This window comes from Ahaetulla prasina, chromosome 1 (genome assembly GCF_028640845.1).
Source record: "Ahaetulla prasina isolate Xishuangbanna chromosome 1, ASM2864084v1, whole genome shotgun sequence".
Lineage (NCBI taxonomy): Eukaryota > Metazoa > Chordata > Lepidosauria > Squamata > Colubridae > Ahaetulla > Ahaetulla prasina.
This window is the reverse complement of record NC_080539.1, coordinates 343,063,746-343,087,570: the sequence shown is the minus strand read 5'-3', so window position 1 is coordinate 343,087,570 and position 23,825 is coordinate 343,063,746. Positions and strand designations below refer to the sequence as shown.

At 32.5% G+C, this 23,825-nt stretch overlaps 1 protein-coding gene across 3 annotated transcripts in view; it reads left to right on the top strand.

Moving 5' to 3' along the window:
* JAG2 (jagged canonical Notch ligand 2) overlaps positions 1-23,825 on the top strand; it is an 88,754-nt gene that overhangs the window by 47,601 nt on the left and 17,328 nt on the right. For 2 of the 3 annotated variants that reach the window (XM_058162870.1, XM_058162872.1), the window contains exons 5-20: positions 1,218-1,278; positions 4,096-4,226; positions 4,561-4,680; positions 6,103-6,216; positions 7,886-7,999; positions 9,080-9,193; positions 9,613-9,659; positions 11,060-11,233; positions 13,539-13,689; positions 14,496-14,660; positions 15,816-15,929; positions 16,962-17,075; positions 17,670-17,783; positions 19,183-19,299; positions 20,767-20,794; positions 22,471-22,556. In XM_058162870.1, the coding sequence (XP_058018853.1) occupies positions 1,218-1,278; positions 4,096-4,226; positions 4,561-4,680; positions 6,103-6,216; positions 7,886-7,999; positions 9,080-9,193; positions 9,613-9,659; positions 11,060-11,233; positions 13,539-13,689; positions 14,496-14,660; positions 15,816-15,929; positions 16,962-17,075; positions 17,670-17,783; positions 19,183-19,299; positions 20,767-20,794; positions 22,471-22,556 (1,764 nt within the window). The remainder of the gene's footprint in view (positions 1-1,217; positions 1,279-4,095; positions 4,227-4,560; positions 4,681-6,102; positions 6,217-7,885; positions 8,000-9,079; positions 9,194-9,612; positions 9,660-11,059; positions 11,234-13,538; positions 13,690-14,495; positions 14,661-15,815; positions 15,930-16,961; positions 17,076-17,669; positions 17,784-19,182; positions 19,300-20,766; positions 20,795-22,470; positions 22,557-23,825) is intronic. The other variant, XM_058162871.1, reaches the window with a different exon arrangement.

The following is a 23,825-nucleotide window of genomic DNA, read 5'->3' as shown; positions in this document are numbered from 1 at the left end:
GCCATCTACTGCAGCATTTGAAGATCAAATAAATAAATAATTGTTCTTCTCCAGCATAGAATATCAGTGCACTATTATTAACCCAGTACTTTGTGTTGATGCCATATCTGAATTAGGCAGTCAGGACCTTTAAGCCATATGTTGTCTATTCCAATTAACACTTGACTTTTAAGTTTTGGAATCCTTTCTAAATAGGAAAAAGACAAGAGCTGAACTTTATAACTTCTGCAAGCAAAATAATCTCCATCATTGAATTATGTTTCCTCTAAAATAGCTAATATGATTTTGTTTATTAGAGATACTGTACTGAATCAGCACATAAAAGCACATAATCACAAAATGTTTTAACCATAGAAGCTCTTGAACCGACTGCCTGCTTTAGTGAAGCTCATTATTTATTAAAATGTTTTTTATTCTACATTTCTTTTGAAATATTGAAGAATATACATTGTTTACCATAGTCGGCAAGTTATATTGACCATTATTTTTCACACAACTTATATTTCAGTGGGGTTTACCTGTGATTTGCTTTCTTATCCAGATAAACTCAAGTATTACCGTATTTAACAGCTTATTTGTGTAAGTTCATCAAGTATATTAAGAAATTAGACTGTTCTAGAAACTGCTTTTGAAAATAGTGAGCTTATGTTTTGAAAACTGACTATAGTGCAATTGTTTTATTTGTCTATAGTTCACAGTTAAAACACTAAGAAGATATTGGACAGCCGTTTGTCTGAAATGGTATAGGATCTCCTTCTTAATGGGAGGTTGGACTAGAAGACCTCCAAGGTCTTTTCCAACTGTGTTATTCTATTCTGTTCTGTTTGTCATTTTAGAGAACTTAATATGCATCCATTCCAAAATTAGAATGTTGGCAGAGCATCTGAGATATTATATTTATATCTTGTAAAAATAGCCTTTGGACAAGATACTTTTATAATGCTTTATGTTTCCCCTTTGTGTCTTTTTGTGTTTCCTGAAATAGATATTTTTAGACAGGAAAAATCACAAAAAAATCTGTTTGGTTTTTTATATTCAGGAGGTTATGGATATGTTCATTGTAATTGATAGTTTTAGCTAAGACTTCCACTTTTTCTTAAAACTATCCTTCAAGGAAAGAAAAAATCAGTGCATAAAATGGTAGTATCATTTAATTACAGTAATCACTTTTTCTAAAGAGTTGGTTCTAACTGATGTTTAATTCTTTCTTTTCATAGCTGTATGTAAGCAAGGATGTAATTTAATCCGTGGAGGATGCAGTGTACCTGGGGAGTGCAAGTAAGCTTGCTTATTTACTTACTTACTCTGAGTGACATATAACTCCCCAATATGTAATTCAGATTCAGAAACTTTCTTATGGAATCAGGAATAAAAACATTAACAATTTTGAAGAATCCAATCTCATGACTGAAAGACAATTATAGCAAACCAGCTTCCCTGGCTTGATAGAACAACCAAGTTTTCACCAGTTTCCTAGATACAGCGGGAAGGTGCAAATTACACAATTGGGCAGAAGGTGGTGTTTCATAGGAGTGGGATGGCAACTTAAAAGGGGTGCATCTATTGTCCTTAAGATGACAATTTCTAAATACAACAAGCCTAGCCAACTCAATCTTAACAAGGCAGGGCAAAGGTAGTCCCTTAGACATTGAAACCCTGTGGATATCTTATAAGGATATACCTAAGGACTTCACAACCATTCTGTGAATTGCATCTGGAAGCTAACTAGCAACAGGTACAGGTCTTGAACTAGAATTCTTATGTGGATATTTTGAGATGTACCTATCACTAACTGAGTGGCTTCATTTTGGTTCAGCTGTATCTTCCACATTCTTTGGAAGTATAGCCCCATGTCAAGTGCATTACAACAGCCAAATCAACAGGTAATAGGCTTACAGTGAGCAATGGCTATTTATTTATTTATTTATTTTGTTACACAGTATATATAAGCATAAGCATGAAATAATTATACAATGTATAAGCATATATATGAGTATGAGTATGTAATAACTATATTAATTGGATAAAACGAAAGGAAACAATAGGACAGGAACGGTAGGCACGTTTGTGCTCTTATGCACGCCCCTTACAGACCTCTTAGGAATCGGGTGAGGTCAATGGTAGATAGTTTTTGGTCGAAGCTTTGGGGATTTTGGGAAGAGACCACAGAGTCAGGTAGCGTATTCCAAGCATTAACAACTCTGTTAACAACTTTTCAAATTGGAAAAGATACTCTGTCTTTTTTTCTGAAGCAGTATATACAATTCACTTATTTTTTTCCTATACAATAATCTTGTGAGATTGAGATAAAAGGATTGACTCAAAGTTATTTAGTGAGTCTCCATGGCTAAGGAAACTGGATCTCCTTCTGTTATCTAACTCTTTAACTGTCAAACCATTGTTTATGTGCATCTTTATGGGCATTTAGTAATTTTGTGGGGAAGATGCTTAATTGCTAAACAAATCTCTGAATTTGAGAGATTGTTTCTATTTTTCAAATAATGATACTTCTTTACAAAATTGTATTGCAAGCAACTAGCAATAAATTTGGCACATATTTTTATATTTTCAAATATAGACATTTTTGTCAAATGTACAAATTAAAATACTGTTATATACCATCTGTCTGCTCAAATAGAGCATTTAGGGCAGCCTTCAAATAAAATAAAATGAAATAAAACAGAGTAACAGAGAAAGCAGAACTCATGAGCAGCTTTGTTCTCACTGCCCTCTTATATTCAAGTGCAGTGTTTCATTTACATATATAGCGCAAGCAAATTAATACACCTAGAACTAAAAACTAAATATTTCCAAGTAATCTTGATATTTTGATCTGGGGTTTTTTTGCATCCCGAGTTACAACTTACTTAATAGGAATCACTAGCATAAGCTATTTTTTCTTGCATATTTTTATTTTTAACTTCAGTTGCTTTGCTATTTACTTTTATAATGTAATTAAAAAACTAAAAGCTTTTGGCAACTGTTTTTTATCTAGCTTGTTATCTAACAAATGTGGGATCCTTGAATGAAAACTGAATTGAGATTGAACAAGAAATGAATCTTCTCTCTCTTGATAACTATATAGTGCAATATGAACTATCTTTATAATCTAAATGATGTGGAATCTAAAAAATAGTTCTTTATATATTTACTTGGTTCCTGCAAAAATTTAGGAAGTGTGCTATAATCAAACTTATATGGACAGGTAGATCATTTGAATGTCAGTAAAAACACAGTAAGTGTGCTTCTAATGCTTAATTAAAAATACTGTTTCCTGGTGAATCTAAATGCCTTCATTTTATAATCTGGTATAAAATAATGTATTCTTATTAGCTATATATTACTTTCAATGTGTATATAGCTTTGGAACCAATATTATTAAAATGATACAAATTAGTTAATAATTTATAGTTTCATATATTTTATTGGTGTTATGTTTCCTATAGTTTTATCTTTTTTAACATTGTAAACTGCCCAGAATTAACCTGTAGTAAGATAGGCAGCCAATAAATTTAATAAATAAATAATGTAATTGTCAGTGGACATCATGAATGTCTTATCTGATGTGGATTCAAGGATTAGAAATAGAGAGGGAAATGAGTTGCGTTCAGCATTGAAAATGTTTTACGACAATCTCTTTGCTACAGATTAAAACAATGGCACATTCACAAGTATTTTAAAATAATCAAGATGATAAAAGTATAGATGGTTTTTTAAAAAAATAATTTATACTTAGTACTCAAAGTAAACCTAAACATTGGTAAGCAAAACTTATCTCCTGATGAATGCTGAAATTATAAATCAGGCAGACTGCTGAATATTTTTAATTTATATAAGGGCCATTGATACTAAAAAAAAACAAAAAACCCTGCACATATGTAGTTTTGTATCTTCTCACTGACATATGTCATCATGTCAGGTATAGTAAGAGATACATATGTTTTTAAGATTACAGCAATCCATAGTGGCTAGATGCTTCGTTGTTGTTAAAGATTGCTTATACAAAATAATCAAATGCAAATTTGCAGCTTAAAATTGTATGAACATTGTAGTTAATCAACATATTACTAACATTTAATATGCACTTATGTCTAGGTGTAATTATGGTTGGCAGGGGCAATTCTGCGATGAGTGTGTCCCCTACCCAGGCTGTGCTCATGGAAGTTGCAACATCCCATGGGAATGCAAATGTGAAACCAACTGGGGTGGCCTGCTCTGCAACAAAGGTATTGCACTTCTATTTGTAATAAATATTTTAAAACATAAAGGTTAACAAAAATCTAGTGGTGCTTGTTTATGTAAAGATGTTTACTTAAGAGCATTTAGCAAAATATTGTTTGCATTAGGTAACTTCCCTGTAACATGTAGTTCTGTAGCTTGATGGATTTTTCTATATTTGCCATCATAAACGCCAGAAAAATAATAGTATATGCAATAGCTTTCATGAAATCAGATACATTAAAGGAGAATAAAGTATTTTAACATTATATTTGAAAAGATCTTCATATGAAATTTTGTACTTTATGTGTTATTTTATTTTAATCCTTCCTTTCTGTCCAGATTTAAACTATTGTGGAAATCATCATCCATGTGTGAATGGTGGAACTTGCATGAATACAGAACCAGATGAATATAGCTGTGCTTGCCAAGATGGTTACTCTGGAAAGAACTGTGAAATTGGTACATACGGTTAATATTATGTTTTCTACTCCAGAAATTTTATTAATTAATGACAGTCTTGGAAAAATTTGGAATGTATAGCTTATTCCTTTTCCCTGTCTGCATTAGGAATAAACGAATTTCTGTTCTCTTCTCTGTCTTTTATGAAAACATTCATCTATACTTCAAACATTTATAGATATCTTGGCACATATTTGCAAGCTGGAATTTGCTTTTTACAAATTCATTTGTAAAATACATTTATGTCTTAGGTAATCCCCCAAACTGTACAAAATAATGATAGGAAATACACTAAAGCTATAATAGAAAAATGTTGGAAAGTATGTTCATCTTAAGAATATATACAGTATGAAAACAATAGGAAAATAATTATTGTTTATTATTAACATGTATGCCATCCATCTCACCAAGGCAACTCTAGGCAGCTTACAGTCATATAATTAAAATACAATATAAAACCTTAAAACAATACAAACCGCACATATAATTCAGTTGAAATTCAATTAAAATTCAGTTAATCAAGAGCAGAAAAAAGGAGCAAAGTACGTGGAGGGGAGTAGTAGTTAAGGTCTGTCTAATCAATTAATCACTTCTAGGATGCCACTCCCCCATTGGGGCTGCAGGCCAGCTGGCAGAGCCAGCTCTTCAAGCCCTTTCAGAAGGCCAGAAGGGATGCAGATCTCACCTTGGGAAGGGCAGGATGGAACAGACCAGGGGTCTCCAACCTTGGCAACTTTCAGACTTGCGGACTTCAACTCCCAGAATACCTCAGCCAGCAAAGCTGGCTGAGGAATTCTGGGAGTTGAATTCTGCAAGTCTTAAAGTTGTCAAGGTTGGAGATCCCTGGAACAGACAGTAGGAAACCCTGCCTGAACCCCACCAGCCAAAATTTCTTTACTGATGGGGTCTGCAGCATGCCTTTTCTGCCAGCGTGGGTGAGCTGGGCTAATCCCAATGGGATGAGGCAGTTTCTAAGATATCCTGGACCTATGCGAGAAAGGCTTTAAAAGTGATAACCAACACCTTGAATTGGATCCAGAGGCAAATTGGCAATCTACAAAATATTCCTGAATATACACAAAATTTTTAAGCAGTTCTGTTGAATATGTCAGTGATTAAGAAAAAAGCAAGGTAGCAAAATAAGAAACTTGAGAGAAAATGAAATTGGCAGTTATGGGATCACACTAAATCAGGGGTGTCGAACTCGTGGCCCACAGGCCAGATGCATCATACGCAGGCCACGCCTACCCTAGCTCTACAAATGGGAAACATATCATGAAACATCACATGATGGCAAAATGATGCGGCGAGTTTGACACCCATGCCCTAAATGTATAAAATTTAATGGTGACTTTTCTTATAGACAAACTATAAATAGGGTTTCAGCCTGGATTTAAAAACTATTATTTTTTTTCCCATTAGCTGAGCATGCTTGTGTTTCAAATCCTTGTGCTAATGGCGGAATTTGCCATGAAATTTCATCCGGGTTTAAATGTCAGTGTCCTAAAGGATGGAGTGGACCAACATGTGCAATTGGTAGGTACTGTCTTAGTCATAATATTTGTACCTTGCTGATGAAAAATCATTTTGGTGCTGAAAAATTTCTTGCAACTCAATTGCAATTCCCTTAAATGCCTTGAAGGAAGTGTCAATTTCTGCAATTCACACATGGACACCCTCCTTTGTCATCCTTATCCATATCATTTTCTTTTAGATTCTTCCAATTAAAACTAAATAAAATTCCACCCAGAAATGTGCCTTGAAATTATTATGATATGTGGCTATAATACAGTGCTTAAGAATGGTAGCAATCTATCCAAGAGAGAAAGAATGAGAGAGATAAGTGATTTTAGGATTGATAGGAAGGATCCTCATCAGTTTATTTACTAGAAAATGCTCAACATACAGCCTTTTTCTGAATTAGTTAATTTCTTTTCCCAATGGCAGTATATGAAGTTGCATAACAAAATTCTAAATATATCCATAAATTCAAAAAGTTTGGATGCAACTTCTTTTTTTTAAAAAAAATGTGTGTAATAAAATAGTTTATTGGAAAATGAGTAGTAATGATGAAGGGGAGAACCACAATAGATGAGTCAAAGATGCAAAATGTGTGGAACTCCTCACATGGGTGAACAGGCCAGTAGTTTACAGATGAACAGGCCAGTAGTTTACAGATGACCCCCACCCTGTCAAAGACCTTGGAGTTTTCATATCCAAGGATCTAAGTGCCAAAGCCCACTGCAACTATATGGCAAAAAAGGCTTTAAGAGTTGTAAACCTAATCTTACGTAGCTTCTTCTCCAGAAACAGTACACTAGTAACCAGAGCTTATAAAACATTTGCTAGACCAATTCTTGAATACAGCTCGCCTGTTTGGAACCCATACCACATTTCAGACATCAATACAATTGAACGTGTCCAGAAATATTTTACAAGAAGAGTTCTCCAGTCCTCTGAATACAGCAAAATACTTTATGCCACCAGGCTTGAAATCTTGGATTTAGAAAACTTAGAACTCCGCTGCCTTCGACAGGACCTGTGTTTAATTCATAGAATCATCTATTGCAATGTCCTTCCTGTTGAAGACTAGTTCAGCTTCAATCACAACAATACAAGAGCAAACAATAGATTTAAACTTTATGTTAACCGCTTCAATCTTGATTGCAGAAAATATGACTTCTGTAACAGAGTTGTTAATGCTTGGAACACACTACCTGACTTGTGGTCTCTTCTCAAACTCCCCAAAGCTTTAACCAAAAACTGTCTATTTACCTCACCACATTCCTAAGAGGTCTGTAAGGGGCGTGCATAAGAGCACAAACGTGCCTACCGTTCCTGTCCTATTGTTTCCTTTCATTATATCTGATTAATATAGTTATTACATACTTATGCTTATATATATGCTTATATATTATATAGTTACTTTCATGCTTATGCTTATATATACTGTTGTGAATAAATAAATAAATAAATAAAATAAGTAGTTTCCCTTTTCTTATTTGACTGAAATTTTTTTTAACTATGTTAACCCTGCTTTTAGGATTAGAACCTCCCTTTTTATTTTTATTTTTTTTATTTTATTGCCAGTTTTGACAATTATAGTCAGTTCTGGAATTACATGTCAAATTAAATTAGTATTTTTCTTTGCTTGAAAGATACTTTGTAGTCTAAAGTTATATCAGACAACTGTTTCCTTCCCCAGATATTGATGAATGTGCGTCTAACCCTTGTGCTAGTGGTGGTACTTGTGTCGATCGTATTAATGGGTTTGAATGTATATGTCCACAGCAGTGGATTGGGGCAACCTGCCATCTTGGTAAGTCTTAACATTTAAAAGTATCTCAAATTATTACTTCAAAAATATTTTTAAAAGATTTTTACAGTCATCTTTGCTGAATTATTATTTAACTACTTCTCACATCACTTTATGAAACAGGTTGTAAAATGTTACTACCTTTTGAAAGCAGTCCTGCATTCCTGAACCATATACTATACTACATTTAGTCAAAATTCATCTGTAGTATTCCTCCCTGCTATAGATAATTATCTTTGGCAAAATAACAGTGGCTAAAGTAGGCATGTGTAAATGTTTAAGCTATTGTGTTTCACTGCAGAAAGGTTTTTGTTCCTGCTACCTGGCCATTCAGTTTTCATTATTGCTTCATTTGCTTGACTCATTTCATGATTGTGGTATGTGCATGCTGCAGGATTGCTCAGAAACACGGCGCTTTCTGTACAGATGTTTGGGCAGATTCTTTTTGAATGCATAATTCAGGCTGAAGTTAACAAAAAAAACCCACAATTATTGTTTTACCAGGGAAATAGGTAATGGCATTAGAGGAGGATCAGGTCAGTGAAAGCACTGATCTTAATGCCCCAGATATTATAATCAATTTTCTGTTGAGCAAGTGATTGAATAGTTGCATAAGATGTAGAATAGATGCTGATATCTAACCTTTCTTTTAAAAGGCTGTATAGCCATACATTATCCCTGGTGTCCACATTTGTTGGCTATTCTGAATCTAATCCACAATTAAGTTGTTAGTTGAAAAATTCCTAATGCAGCTGCCAAAAGGGTGATGTGGTTTGGTTTGGTTTGGTTTGGTTTGATTTGGTTTGGTTTGATTTGATTTAGTTTGTTTTTTGAAAAAGTTGGAAGTAACCTGTTCAGATAATTTTTATTACAGCTATTTCCCTGGATTTTATTTAAACAATCACTGAGGCTTTCCTAGGGCAAAGAATGCAGCATGCATATTGCGAATATCAGCAAACAATATCAAAGTAGCAAATGAAATGTAGCTGATATTTGGAAAGCATGGAAGCTTTGCTTTGGTGCAAGGGCAGTTTCTTTCTGGGTTTGTTCTTCACTCTCTGCTTTTCTTCTCTTCTTTCACAGATGCTAATGAGTGTGAAGGGAAACCCTGTCTTAATGCTCATTCTTGCAAAAATCTTATTGGTGGATATTATTGTGACTGCATTCCAGGATGGAAAGGAGTAAATTGTCATATCAGTCAGTATTTAATATTTAGTGTATGCACTTGACCCTAAGGGTCTCTAATTTATAGATGGAAAGCAGAAAATCTTAAATTAATGCTTATGTTTCATTTCCAAATCTAACTTTTCTACAAGTCTTTACAGTGACACTTTTTATCACATACTTCCTTGCATCTAAAGCCTTAGCTTTTGAATTGTGGAATGAACTAACTGAAAGTTTCTGAGAAATTACTCACATGGGACAATTTGTTTTAAACATTGCTTGACTTTATGATTTGGGCTCTTTCAAATTTGCATCACTTATAAAAATCTTATTTCCTTTCCTCTGGAAAACATCAGTTTGAATATTTGAAATCAACAGATATAATTAATTGTACTTCAGTATATTTCCATTATTTTTCCATTATTTTAATGATTTTCCTATTTTATCCATAGATGTTAATTATTGTCATGGGCAGTGCCAAAATGGAGGGACTTGCAAGGTAATTTTTGTTTTATCTTATGATTCTTTGAGTAACCTTTTAAATTTAAAATGTATCTTGGATGGTCATAACTGGATCCTGACAGCACTTGTCTTGACCTCACCCTTTTAATTCTTTATATCTTTGTAGACAAATAACACTATAGCAATTATTCATGTATGGACAATACATAGAAAGTTCAAGTTTCAAATGGATAGCTGGCAACCATTCAAGAATATACTTTCAGTAATGTACAAAGACAGTCCTTGAATTGTGACAGTAATTGGGACCTGAATTTCCATCACTAAGTGACATCACAGTCTCTATTGATGTTGATAACTGAATCCCATCAGTTATTGGGAGAGGACTACCCACTCACAATCATGTCTCAGCAGTGGGCACTGCAGTAGGACACAGGTTGTAAGTCCCTTCGTTCAGCACCATCATAGCTTCAAACAGTTGCTGAACAAACATTTGTTAAGCATGGGCTACCTGTATCACATAGGCAGCCATAGAAGTCATATAAATAAATAAATAAATTCATCCAGTAAAATCAAGGAGATAAAGGATACATTATTTCTAAATTTTTGATAATATGGACTAGGTATACCAAAAGCAGTAGTGTAGGATACTGTCTGACTCTTAATTGCCCCTTTCTGTAAATAAGAGGATTATTTACATTTTGAGGATTACATTATCCTCAAAATGTAAATAAGACCATAAGGAAGAGTTCTGAAGTACTTCAGAAAAGATTTATTCAGGTACGTGAGCATTTAGAGGTTAACTGGGAATAATCTTAGTAAAATGTTCATTAGATTGTTTTAGAGCAAAGTGACTATGAAACATTCATACAGTAATTCTAAAAATTCAAATGCAAAATTATTGGGCAACTTAACTTTCTTCTGTGCCTTTTGTGTGGCATGGTCTCTATATCAATAAGTTAAAATAGAGATACTCAGATGGGCGCTTTTTTTTATAAAAAGACCATGACAGTTGTTTTAGAGTAATAAATAAGCATAATACTGGAAACAATGACTAAAGCATAAAGGGAAGCCATTGAATTACTTTTTTCTAGACATCAAATTTTAGTGGCATTGAATTGCTTGGCATTACTCATCCCAAACAATTTTCTTATGGGTTTAATGGATTCTTCTTTAAACACATGTGCTTTATCAGCTTTGTTTTTTGTTTTTTTTAAAGATGGAAATAGATTTTAAAAGGGCAAAAATAGTCACTTTACTTTCATAGTTAAGTAAAAATTAGAGTATTTTAATCCATCGGCCTAGAGGATCCATTGTCCCAGTCATTCTTTTTAGAAAACTACTGGAATGTTGTTTTTTTAATTGTCATCTTTTTACATTAAAATTTTTCTAGTATCTTCTGGAAATGAGTATAATATTTTTTTCAATTTGTCCATCCAGGATGAAGTGAATGGCTATCATTGCACATGCCCTCCTGCTTTCATAGGCAAGAACTGTGAAAAAAAAGTTGATGACTGCATGAGCAACCCATGTCAGAATGCAGGTCACTGTACTAACCTCATCAATGGATTCCATTGTCTTTGCCCTCATGGCTTCTCAGGAGAATTCTGTGAGGTGAAGGATACTTTAGTCTTGTTAGAATGTTTGGATGGTCTGAATTCTAGAGCAACTTGAATGTTGTTATGGATGAATGGAACAAACAGTTTGTTTACTTCCCCACAGGAACAACCAAAATTGGTTCAAAATAGTCCTGCCATCAGCCCATTAGGAGTTCACCAACACTATTTTGCTTTTGCTGTCTCCTTTTTTGTTTGCTTCCTTTTTTTTTTCTGCAACAGAAAGCTGTCCTTTCATTTCCCCCAAATTCCTCTAGATTCCAATTAAGTGATTTTGCTTCATAGCACATGTCAGCTACTGCAGTAGAAATTAATTATTGTTATAAGCCTTTTGAGAAAAGGAAGTACTTGGAAGGATACTTCTTCAGGATGCTCTCAAGCTGTCATCTTTCCCTATTGGGAACACTATTTTTTAAGTAGTAGCATATTTGGAATATACAACAATAAGTGTTAATGTTGATTCTTTTCTCTTTTTTTCTTCCTTCCTTCCTTCCCTTCCCTTCCCTTCCCTTCCCCACTGTTGCAGACTACAAATCAAATTTTAAATTCACTGTTCAGTGGGTGTTATTGAAGCACAGGTTTGTACATCAATGTACAACATTTCACTCCAGTACATTCAGGAATAGAATTATTGATTGGAAGTATTGATTATTACTCAACATTTAAATTCTATTGCAGGGAGCGAGGAATCATAATCCGCTTCAAATTTGAACAGTTTAAACTGTTAGGGCCAGTCTCTTTGTCTGGCAAAGGAATTGTTTCATGCAAAATCAGGGCATCTAATACCATTCCATCAGTAAGTCTGTTTGAATTAATACATTGGCATATAGCAGGCCAAGGTATTTTTTTCTGAGAAAATCCTATACTATTCATTAGATATAGGAAGAAAGAAGTATTGGGTATTGTTTTATAAGCAGCTGGATAATGTGCAGATATTCTAATATGGCTATGCTGCTATAATCACAATAATGTGTGATTTAGGAGCAAATAACTGTTCTAGATAGATTTCCTTTTTGTTGAGGAATTGAGTGTGCTTTTATTGAATAACCTTTCCTGGATATTAGAGCATAAATGAGAAATGATGTTAGATTATTTCTCTTTGTATATTGCTGTCGGCTCATTTGTAGCATTAGTACTAAAATAATGCCTGACTCATTAAAGATCTGTAGAAGAGGGCACCTTCATTTTTAGAAACCAGTTTTTTCAGTAATGCCTAAACAACTCATATCAATCAGTTTCGAAGACATTGTCCCATATAGCTAAGATTGATCCCAGTTCCCACATCTTTTAGTGGAAAAAACATATCTCCATTATCTGGCTATTTAACTGTTTTAATGCTGTAATGTAGCACTGTTGTGTTTTTATGTGTTTGATTAACAGGTGACATTTGTGGAAAAGCTTAATGCAAATAGATGCTTCTTTAAAACATTTGTAGTTGACATAAAGAACTATATTAAGATTATAGTTCCTTAGAATGATTTATAAGTGTAATTCAATATTTTTTTGTAGTTACAGGATTTTTAAAATTTGCCACTTTCATCATGATAGTAATAAATCACCTTCAAGATGCTTTAAATATATCCATAATGCAATTAAACAAACTTGCTTCTCATCTTACAACAAGCCATAAGTAACATATTCTACCCCAAAGCTAGATTAACTGTCAATTGAGTAAAAGGGCTTGTCCAGCTCTTATGACAAAATAAATTTCAAATTTACATCTGTTTGGCAGAGCGTAATTAAAATGGTTAGCTTGGAAATCAAATATTTTCAAAGAAGAACCACTCCAGCACACTGGCTCTGCTAAGAATTTCAGTTCAATAATTAACGTTATTAATCTATTTCTCTATCATACAATCTCTAATACACCTGCTTTTTTCTATGCATCAAACAAAGCCTAAATTCTAAAACGTAGACGGATAGACCTTAATTCTTATCTGAAATGCATCTCTTAAGATTTATTTGATACTGAGCTAATTTATGTATAGCTCAACTCCTATGCATTTGAAACCACTATAAAGCTAATTTGTTTTTATAAAATCTGTAGTTCTGTGGAGTTTGTGGGACCATTTGCAGAAATTCATTTAAATCCTATTTCTTATGCAGCAGCTAACAAGTTTTCCAAGGAGAAGGTAACTTGATTGCTTTTCAATCTGTTTCCTCAAAAGAACTGCTAGGATTATTTTTTGTAGAAACAATTGTTCTCTCTCTTTTTTAAGCTCATAAATAATCTATAAAAATCAGAGTAACTATCTTGTGGAATATTGTTACAAAACTAACAATGCAGTTTAAATCTTTTGTAGATTGATATAGATCTCTGTAAGCCTAACCCTTGCCAAAATGGAGCACAGTGTTATGATCTGAGAGAAGACTATTATTGTGCTTGCTCTGATGATTACGATGGAAAGAACTGCTCTCACCTCAAGGATCATTGTAAAAATAACTCTTGTAAAGGTACTGTCTGTCCTGTGAAATTTTGACTGTGTAGCCAAATGCCGGAAATCTTATAATAATAGGATTCTTTCAGGGAAAAATCACATTCAGTGATTTTTCTTAATTAGTATTACACATTTTAACAATATGAAGGACAAACTTAAATGCATGTAAATTTGATTTTTTTAAAAAATAAAATCAATACAGTAAGAAAGGAAAATAACAAGCCTCAGTCCTTCTATAGAAAATAAATATAGGGAGATGAGCATGAATTATTTTATTTATTCATAGAGGATCTGTTGGTCATTTTTTCTTAGATAAAACTGAGATAATCTTCTTATACACTTGTTCTTGCCTTGTTTGCATAACTTGCTTCCCAGAAGTAGATTGAATTCTGTTTTGAATGTCAGTGAAACAGACAGTAGAAGTGGATCACATTTTCTATCTTTCTTAGCCTCTTTTTGTCTCTCCAAGACTGATTCGAAGAAATTGGCATTATTTAGAGCAGATTTAAAAGATCATACAGAGAGAAAATTCTAATACAGTTCGAAGTTCTTTCATATGATAATGGTTAGCCAATTACTATTTTATAGGAATATTATATGTCATATACTAAGTATTAGCAAGTAATATTTAGAACGTATCTACTCCCTGATCCATGCAAGGATGTGTTATAGAGACTTTTGTTGGTTTTCTGCTAAATATTAGTGCAATTTAAATATGAGGACTAAATGAAATATTTTGTGCCTGAATTAAGAAACCACAGGTTTATGGAAGCCTTCTATCCTAGAGGGTAGCTTACATGCATATTTTTCTCTTATTCTTAGTAATAGACAGTTGTACAATAGAAGTCTTCACAAATGCTACTCAGAATGGCATTCGTTTAATCTCATCCAGTGTATGTGGGCCTCATGGACGTTGCATCAGTCAACCAAGAGGAAATTTTACATGTGCCTGTGAAAAAGGCTTTACTGGAGCGTACTGTCATGAAAGTATGTAAAAAAATATATTATTAAAAACAAGGCTCAAGTACTTGGGCTTAATTTATAAAACATTATTCCTTAACTGTTTAAAGTGATTCCATAGGTACATAATAGGATTTAGAGGGCTAAATTAGTTGAAAATTTAGAGTTTCATCATGAGGGACTATTTCTATGACTAGTAGCCATTTGCTCTCAAGAGGGTGATGGGCAGGTGTCTGCACAAATAGCTTCTCTGTTCTACAAATATTAAATTATAGTTATTTGTTGGTGAGCTGTTTAAAGATCCATTGTATAATGACTAGATTGTTATTGTTTGGCAAATTTACAAGCGCTCACTCTTGCTCCTTCTTATTTATTTGATTTTTATTTCAGTGATATCAAGGTTTTGTTAAAAAAAAAAAAGGACTTAGTAGTAGTAGTGAAATGTACATTGCGTGGATATAGGATATAGATGTACAAGCACACAAAATTGTAGATCTATACTACTCAGTATACAAGGTCTCCAGTGTTTATGAATGGATCAGAACCTTTAGATTGATTTTTGGCAAGAATTTCCAGCTTGTTTTAGCTTTACAACAGCAATGATAAAATCATTTCTCCGAGAGAAAATAAGAAACAGAGCAGCCTTGTATCCGGTTTCCTGTCCCACAACCTGCCATTTTACACTTGGCCACATTTGATAAAATTAAGTTTTGTAGTAAAACTTTTAAGAGACATAAATAGCATTTATAATTGTGATTCGTGTTCTGTAATAAACTTCAACATTTTTTAGATTATGGAAAACCCCACAAAGTAATCAAAAAGCAAGATCCCACCCAGATAACATCTTAAATGTAGCTAGATTTTAGACTGTTTAAATAAACACTTGTTACATGGTAGCTTTTTGAACAAAAAAAAATAGTAATCACATCAGACTTATTTCATTGGATTAAAAAAGCAAAACTCACCACTCAGTTAAGCGCTAGATTAATTTAGAAAGGATATTTTGAGGTACAGTATTATTTGAAACAAATGGAACATCTTGTTTCTTAAGCTAGTTTCATATTTGTTTTATACTTATCAATTTTGAACAATTGTTGAAGAATTTTGTTGAAGGTATTTCTATTTCTTCCAAACAATCAATATAAAACAAACAGATAGTAATTTTGTATTATTATATTTTAGATATTGATGACTGTCTTGAGAAACCGTGCAAGAATGGTGGAACCTGCATAGATGAAGTCAATGATTTCAGATGCTTCTGTCGGAATGGCTGGGAAGGAAAATTGTGTGACATTAGTGAGTATAGCTAAATATTAATATATTTAAGTTAGCCATTGAAATATTCTTGTATTTTTTAGGGATTTTATTTATGACAGTGAAAAAAGAAATTTGGGTTTGTCTACTTAATTCTCAATCACATGTCAAGATACAGTATAACTAGTTTAGTTTATATTTAAAGATTCAGAGGAATAGAACTGGGGAAAGAAATACAAAGAAGGATTTAAAAGGCTATAAAAATTAGATAAGATTGTGCATTTTTAAGAAAAAAAACCATTCCTCTATTATACTATTATAATAGATATATAATTATCTATCCTAATAATAATCATGTATCAAACATGCTTTAAAATGTTTATTAAAGTTAAAGATCATTAAAAGTGAACCCAAATTAAAAGAACCATCAAAGTTGACAAGAATTTCTAGTTAATCTGAGACAGTCAATATTATCTTGAAAACCAGTCAGACAGAATTTGATATTTTAAAATCTCACGTTAAGAAAAACTTGAATTTTGGATGGTTATAATGTTTTTGTTCTGATCAGTTTGTGACTAATACACTTGTTTTAAATCAAAAATTCTCAAAATAAAATTTTCAAATAAATTTTGCGTCAGTAATAATGATAGCATTTTGTTGCGAATGTTCATTCAGTCTTTTGTGAGATAGGCTTTTGTTGAATAGAGTGATTGGCCTTGAATTACCATATGGATAGTGGGGACTTAAAACTAGTCCTCTTTCGCTCTCATCCAATACCTTTACACTGATTGTCTACCGAGTGAAGTAATAAAATATTTCAGTTTAGTTTTAACTTAACATACTGTACAAACCCAGCAGTTGTTGTTTGTTGATTGCAATTTAATTAACCAAATTTGGACTTTCATCATAGAGATTAAATTGTGACCCACATTCATTTACTCAAATTTATCCAGGGATCTATAGCATTTAAATCCAGATTAATGAGACTAGATTAAGTTTGGCTTAATGGATTGTTGTTTATTTATGAAGATTTTTCACAGACATTTTTCGTTCAATTCTTTATTCATTTTACAGATTTTAATGACTGCTCACCAAATCCATGTCATAATGGAGGCCAGTGCATTGATTTAGAGAATGACTTCTATTGTGCATGCAAAAACGGCTGGAAAGGGAAAACATGCCATTCAAGTAAGTGTGTTGTAAGTGGTTTACTGCTTAAAATATTCAAAAGCTGAAAAGAAAACTTTTTAAGAATTGTAAAAAACAAAATGTGATGAAAAAAGAAATGTACGATTAAGTCTAACAACTGAAATTATCTGGATATATGGAAGAGTATAATAAAATATCAAATTATAAATTTGATAGATTATAAATCCAGATAGTCATCATTTAAAATTAATATTTATAAAATGCCATTTGAAATTATTTTCACAGATTATTTTATTTAGAAAGGGCAGTGCAGCAAAATAGTGCTTCACATCAGATAAAACAAAATGGTGCTTCATATGAGGTAGGAGCACCTGAATAGCACCTCTCTACAGCTCCTTAAAACAGCTCCACATTTTCCTGGGATTATGCAGCTGCCCTACATAGCTGCAGCATTATCCAAAGAAGAGAGGTGTTCTTGTCTTTCAATGTGAAGCACTGCACAGCTGAAATAGAAAGTAAATTGAATTATAATAGGTCTAATAGTGTACATAATCCCATGTAACAACCTTCTATAACAATGCATTATATAGTGTATTTGATAGGCTGCTTTAATTTTCTTTTGTGATATTTTAGGTAAGTACCAGTGTGATGCAAATACTTGTACAAATGGAGGAACATGTTATGATGACGGTGACACTTTTCGATGCTCTTGTCCTCCAGAATGGAAAGGAAGCACTTGCAATATTGGTAAGTGCTTTATCTACTTACATTGTCTCTAAATCGAGAGAATGACTTGGCTGAGAAGCTAATATAAGTAGTCTGTTTCTTCCTTCTTCCTTCTGTAATCTAGAAAAAGTCTTGTTATGTAGAACAGTGTAATAGTGTTGATTATATTTGAGGAGGCTGTTTTGGCATAAAAATGAAGGGGGAATTGAGATGGTTATCCTCCATTAAGATAGAATTGAAATTAAATAAACAATCCTAAGGATACCAATCCTTTTTTATGGCTCCAAAGCTCTTTTAATTGTCATTATTCCAAATGAAAGGTATCATTTCTCACTATTTTGAGGCAGGAAATGTATAAAAAATCAGGCTCCATCTTGTCTTAATTATTTTATTTTACTGCTTTGTTATCTTATAATTGAAGTCTTTAATATTTTTATGCTTTACGCCTCTCAGAATTGGATGGGTGCCAAAAATATATCTTTTATATATATATATATACATACGTACATACATACATACATACATACATATATATATACATTTAAATATATATTTATATATATTTATATATCTTTTCTTTTATGTACTCCGAGACCATATGCACCAAGACAAATTCCTTGTGTGTCCAATCACACTTGGCCAATAAAGAATTCTATCCTATCCTATCCTATCCTATCCTATCCTATCTAAATTTTATAATGCCCACCTACATTTTACAATAACACCATGGGAGCTGTGTTGAAATAATGATAATGTGACTAAAGTTTCCTCAGTATACTGTAGATAGGCGGAAATAATGGTCAAGCTACTAGTAGATAAACTTGGCAAAATTAAATACTTTGAATAGTTTAGAATACTGGTTCTGAAATATTTTGGTCTTAGGATCCGTCTACATTCTTAAAAATGATTGAAGACCTAAAGAGCTTTGGTTTGTGTGCATTATGTCCATAAATATTTATTGGGTTATAAATTAAAACTAAGAAAATTTAGCGTTTTTATTTATTTATTTGACTTCTCAGAGCTCCTGGAAGTCGTATTTGAAGGATTGCTAGTTTTAGATAATATGCTGAGAGTTTGCTTTGTAAGATTGAAAAATTGAAAACTTATCAAAAATCCCATCTATGGTGCTTACAAGGACATTGATGAAACTGTGGACTCCCATTCAAAGGAGTCTGCCTGGCTGGTTTGATGGTAGCTGTTAAATAAAATATAAATGATTTTTTATAGAAAGCTTGATATAGCATCTGATGTTGAACCTGGGTTATTTGCTAATTGTTTTAAGTACTATGCTAATCCGCTTCACGGTCTAAATTAAAATGATTGTAACAATGTAGATTTTTATTTGGCATGTCAGTTAATACTATGAATGAAAGTCCCTATGGTTAGAAAAAAAAACTTTTTTTAAAAAATTCTATTATAGCTAAGAACAGCAGCTGTATTCCTAATCCTTGCTTGAATGGTGGAACTTGTGTTGGCAGTGGAGATTCCTTTTCTTGCATTTGTAAAGAAGGTTGGGAAGGACGCACATGTACCCAGAGTAAGTGTAATTATTGTTTGTATTAATATAATGTTCTTAGTCTTGTAGCACACCCAAGATAATTTATTATGATGGATGCTTAAGAGTGGACTTTTGTACTAAAAGTTTTTTACATATTGAATTAAACATTTTACAAAAAACCGTAGTTGAATATTATATATGAGCATTTTACTAGCATTCTGATACGTAGTACCGAGGTTCTTAGGTGTGGTTGAGCTTCAGTTTTTGACTCAAGACAAAACTTGCTTAAAAGTTAACATCTGATCTAAATCTTTGCATTGAAATTATTTTAATAAACTCTGTTTTGATTATGTTTTTTGTGCTATAAAGTATGAACAGTGATGATTGTTAGCATTATTCAATGTAAACAGTAGATAAGAGTTGACTTTTTTGTGAATTGCATTGTACTGTTGTTCTTCATTGTGGCATAAGATTTTGTTATGCTAATTGGTGCAAAGGTAAAGGTTTAAAAGTACCATCATCTCTGCCAGTTATTTATTGGAAAGCAACACAGAGAATATCCCTACATTAATGGTGTGAATAGTTTGGTGTACACTTAGATCTGTTTCTCCAAGTCAACACTTTCTCGTTTTGACATACCTTATCATTTCTATCTACTATGTTAATTAGACATGCTGGGAAGGGGCTCGTAAGCAAAGGAACATTTGGAGAACCCAGTTATGGAACAACTGCTTTAAAACCTCTAGAAGTCATCTCAATATCTTTGGCCAGTGTTCTAAGATCAAAAACAAACTTGGATTTCTTGTAAAACTTTTGCATGTACTGTATCTATAAAGTAGGGCTGGAAAATCTACTTTTAAGTAGATCATTATTTTTATTATTATTTATTAATAATATTAAAATGTTTATGATCTCACTTTGTTTAACTTCTAAAACTATTTTCCTAAATTCTGATACTGAATACAAGTCCAACTAAAGGCAAAGAATGAGGCTTGGGAAGAAATGTGTTTTACATAAGCTCATATATTGGCCTGAGACTGAGCAGACCCAGACTCAAGTCCCTCTTTAACTATGAAACTAACTTTGGACCAGTAACAAACTCTCAAGCCAAAAAATTTCACCTCTTGTGATGAAGAGAGAATCCACTTAGAGTTTCCAGAGAAAAATTGGAATATAAATCTAGCAGACAAGGGTTTGTCTCCCATCATTCACTTTCAAGTTTCAATATGAAAAAGACTTTCCTGTTTACATATTTAACAATGCACTAGTGTTATTTCACCAGAACACTTCCTTATAGCTTTAGAATTGATACTACAATGACTACATATAAAAACAAATTGGGCTATATGAATAGAATTGCCATTACTATTGTATGTTGTTGAGGGAAAGTTTTTGTACATACTGTACAGAAAATTTGTATATGCACAAAAATTGCTCAGTATGGTCTACATTGAATACTGTTTATATTCTTCAGATGAGTAATTATTTCACTTTTTTCTTTTTTAGATATTAATGATTGCAATCCACATCCATGGTGAGTATTCAGTGATAATTCTTTTTTAAAATACTCTAATATAGCAATAAAAATAAATGATCTTGTTTCAAAATCTTCTCATCAATCTTAAGCAATTGTGCTGGGTTTACCAAATGAACTTTCCTATACTTACTTACTAACTGATTTCTACTCCTAAAAAATCTGTTGTATCAGATTGGTAGCTGCATTTTGATCTAACCATTGATTTTGAGTCCAAAAAGGATCTATAGTCATCTAAATAAATTTTGTTTACTCTGTTTGAAGCTATAGGTTACATTTGTATAACTTAGTGAAGCAATAGCATGCTTATACATGAAGAGGAAGGAAGCAAGATTTTTCATGCCCAAATTTTCTACACTTAAAAAACAAGCTTATGTATTTCACACATAAGCTTCAGTATAAAAGACTAGAGCAGGTATCTTTGTTACAAATAACATCAAAAGATTATGAATTTTCACTCATTAGCTTTTAAAGTTTGAAGCCCACATCATTGTTTATACCTTTCATGCAATATTGGTTTTGAAGAGAGATATAAGTGCAAGCATGTGAGTGTGAACATTCATTCCTAGGCATGGGTTTATCATGTGTTTAATTTTTCATTCAATTTTTATTCTGCCTTTTGGGACATTCATCCTTCTATTGCCACTTACAAAGGAGCTGACAAAATTGTAAATAATTGTATATGTAAATGAGGGTAATAAATTTGCTTTTTTTCACTATTGCACAGTATTAAACTTTGAAAAAAGTGTTCTTTTCATACGTCTCTTTTGATTTCATGCTTATTTATAATAATTCTGGCTATATGTATAGCAATGTAATCATAGTTCCACCTCAGTATTAGTTTGTCTCTTTGTAAATTTCCTTTTGAAGTTTCTGGTTTTGTGCACAAGTATTAAATGCTTAAATATACAGTTGAACATTTTTTTGCAGCTACATAGCTTTACATGCAATATTTTTCCAGATTTTTGAGAAAATACTTCTTAGTTGCATCTTTGTTATAAGAGTTTTCCAATGTCCCTTTGTGGGTCAGTGTGATTGTGTACCATTAAATCATTGTAAATTCTTGGCAACCACAAAATGAACAGTTTTTAAAGGGCTTTCTCATGCTTTTCTCAGTTCCTTGAGGTTACAGAATTTATGAAATTGTGCAACTTAATATAATTGCATTCAAAATGTCCTGTTTCTTAAGTCATAAAATTCTAAAACTTCATATTTGAAATAAAATTTAAATAATGTGACTGGATTAGTTACCTTTGAATTATATAGTCACATTGCTAAAATGTCTTTTACATTTGAAATAATAAAAAAATCTATATTCCTATAAAATGTAGTTTCCCTCAGCTTTAATAGAATTTGGGGAGTTTAAATCAAAGTTGTTATTACCCATTATTAAAATTCTTTACATGCTGCTTCTGTTAATAGAAGTCCTTTGCCTAGTGTGATTGAAGATTCAATTAACTAAGCTTAAATAAGCAAATTAGGAAAAAATGTTTTATTAAACAGGCATACATTATAAATTAACTACACTACTTGAATTTTGCAATGTTGACTACAGTGACTATGCATAGAAATAAATTTGAATTTCAGCACATTATTTTATACAAGAACTAATGTTCTCTCGGCTTGAAAAACTGTTGACAGCCTTCGTTGCGATGATAGATTTATCATTTTTACAGTTACAATGGAGGCATCTGTGTTGATGGTGTGAATTGGTTTCGCTGTGAATGTGCACCTGGGTTTGCTGGTCCTGACTGCAGAATTAGTAAGTATCTGTATAGGAAAAGGAGTGAAAAATTCACACTGTTGTCATGTCTTACCTTCACCCAGGCATTAACTTTTAGTCAGCTATACCTCAAATAATGAAGCAGAAACTAATTGAATTATTCAGTGGTGCTAATATTTATCTTACAAAAATGGTGCTCTCTTTGTTATTAGATAGAATCCTTTTATAAATAACCTTTTATAAATTATAATATATATTTTATAAATGCAATTATAAATAATGTGGTTTAAATTGTATTTAAATTATCTGCTAGTTCTAAACAAATGTATGATTCTAATATATTCAGTCAGGAACTTTAAGAGAATTTCTATATTCAACTCAACTTAAGGATGTCCTATAGGATATTTGTTTATTATTACTGTAGATTTCTCTATATATTTCTCCTTTATGATATTTATGATTTATACATTGGTTATGAACCTCTGCAAAGACCAATCAGAATATTCCAGAACTAAGATGGTAGGAACCTTGTCCTGTACTTTATTTAAATTCTATTTCTTTTGAATTATTTTTCAACTTCCATAGTGATGGCCAGTTCCATTTGTTATTTGCAGTTCAAATCTTTCCATTTTTATTTTTTTTTCTAATTTCAATTTTCTCTCAGTTGTCATTTCTGTGTTTATATTGGGATACACACCTCTTAAAATTTTTCTCCACTGTTTTGGGACTATGAGCTTTGAATGCTGCTTTATTTCAAATACAAGGAGTACAGGGACAGATTCCCTTCACTGAATAAGCACAATTTATCTTTCTTGTGTTTAGAACTATCACCCTGGAAAGCCCTGACACATATGTCCTTCTCACCTACTCACCATCTTTTGTTCTCTCAACCAAGGTGCTTTTCTCCAGCTAGCTTCCACTCTAAAAGGCCTTACTAAGGTCTTGAGAAGCCCTGATCTTTTAGTATCACACCGATCATGAATTATTACTTTAAATCGCTGCACTGTATTTTACGCCAAGTATGACTATTAGCACGTATCATTTTACTTGTGATGTCTTGCCAGCATACTATATTAACAATAGAAGAGAATATATATGTAGCTCAGATTTGAACTGTGGATTCCTTGGTGCTCTGTTGCAGACATTTCATTATCTGACTAGATGTCTATGGAGATTTTTTTTTCTTTAAAATGTTTCACTTCTGATCCAAGAACTGAAGAAGCTTCTTGGATGAGCAGCAAAGGGTTTTCAAGGAAAAAAACAAGAAAATCCACTTGCCTTTTGAATAGCACCTACTCGAGTAGCTAA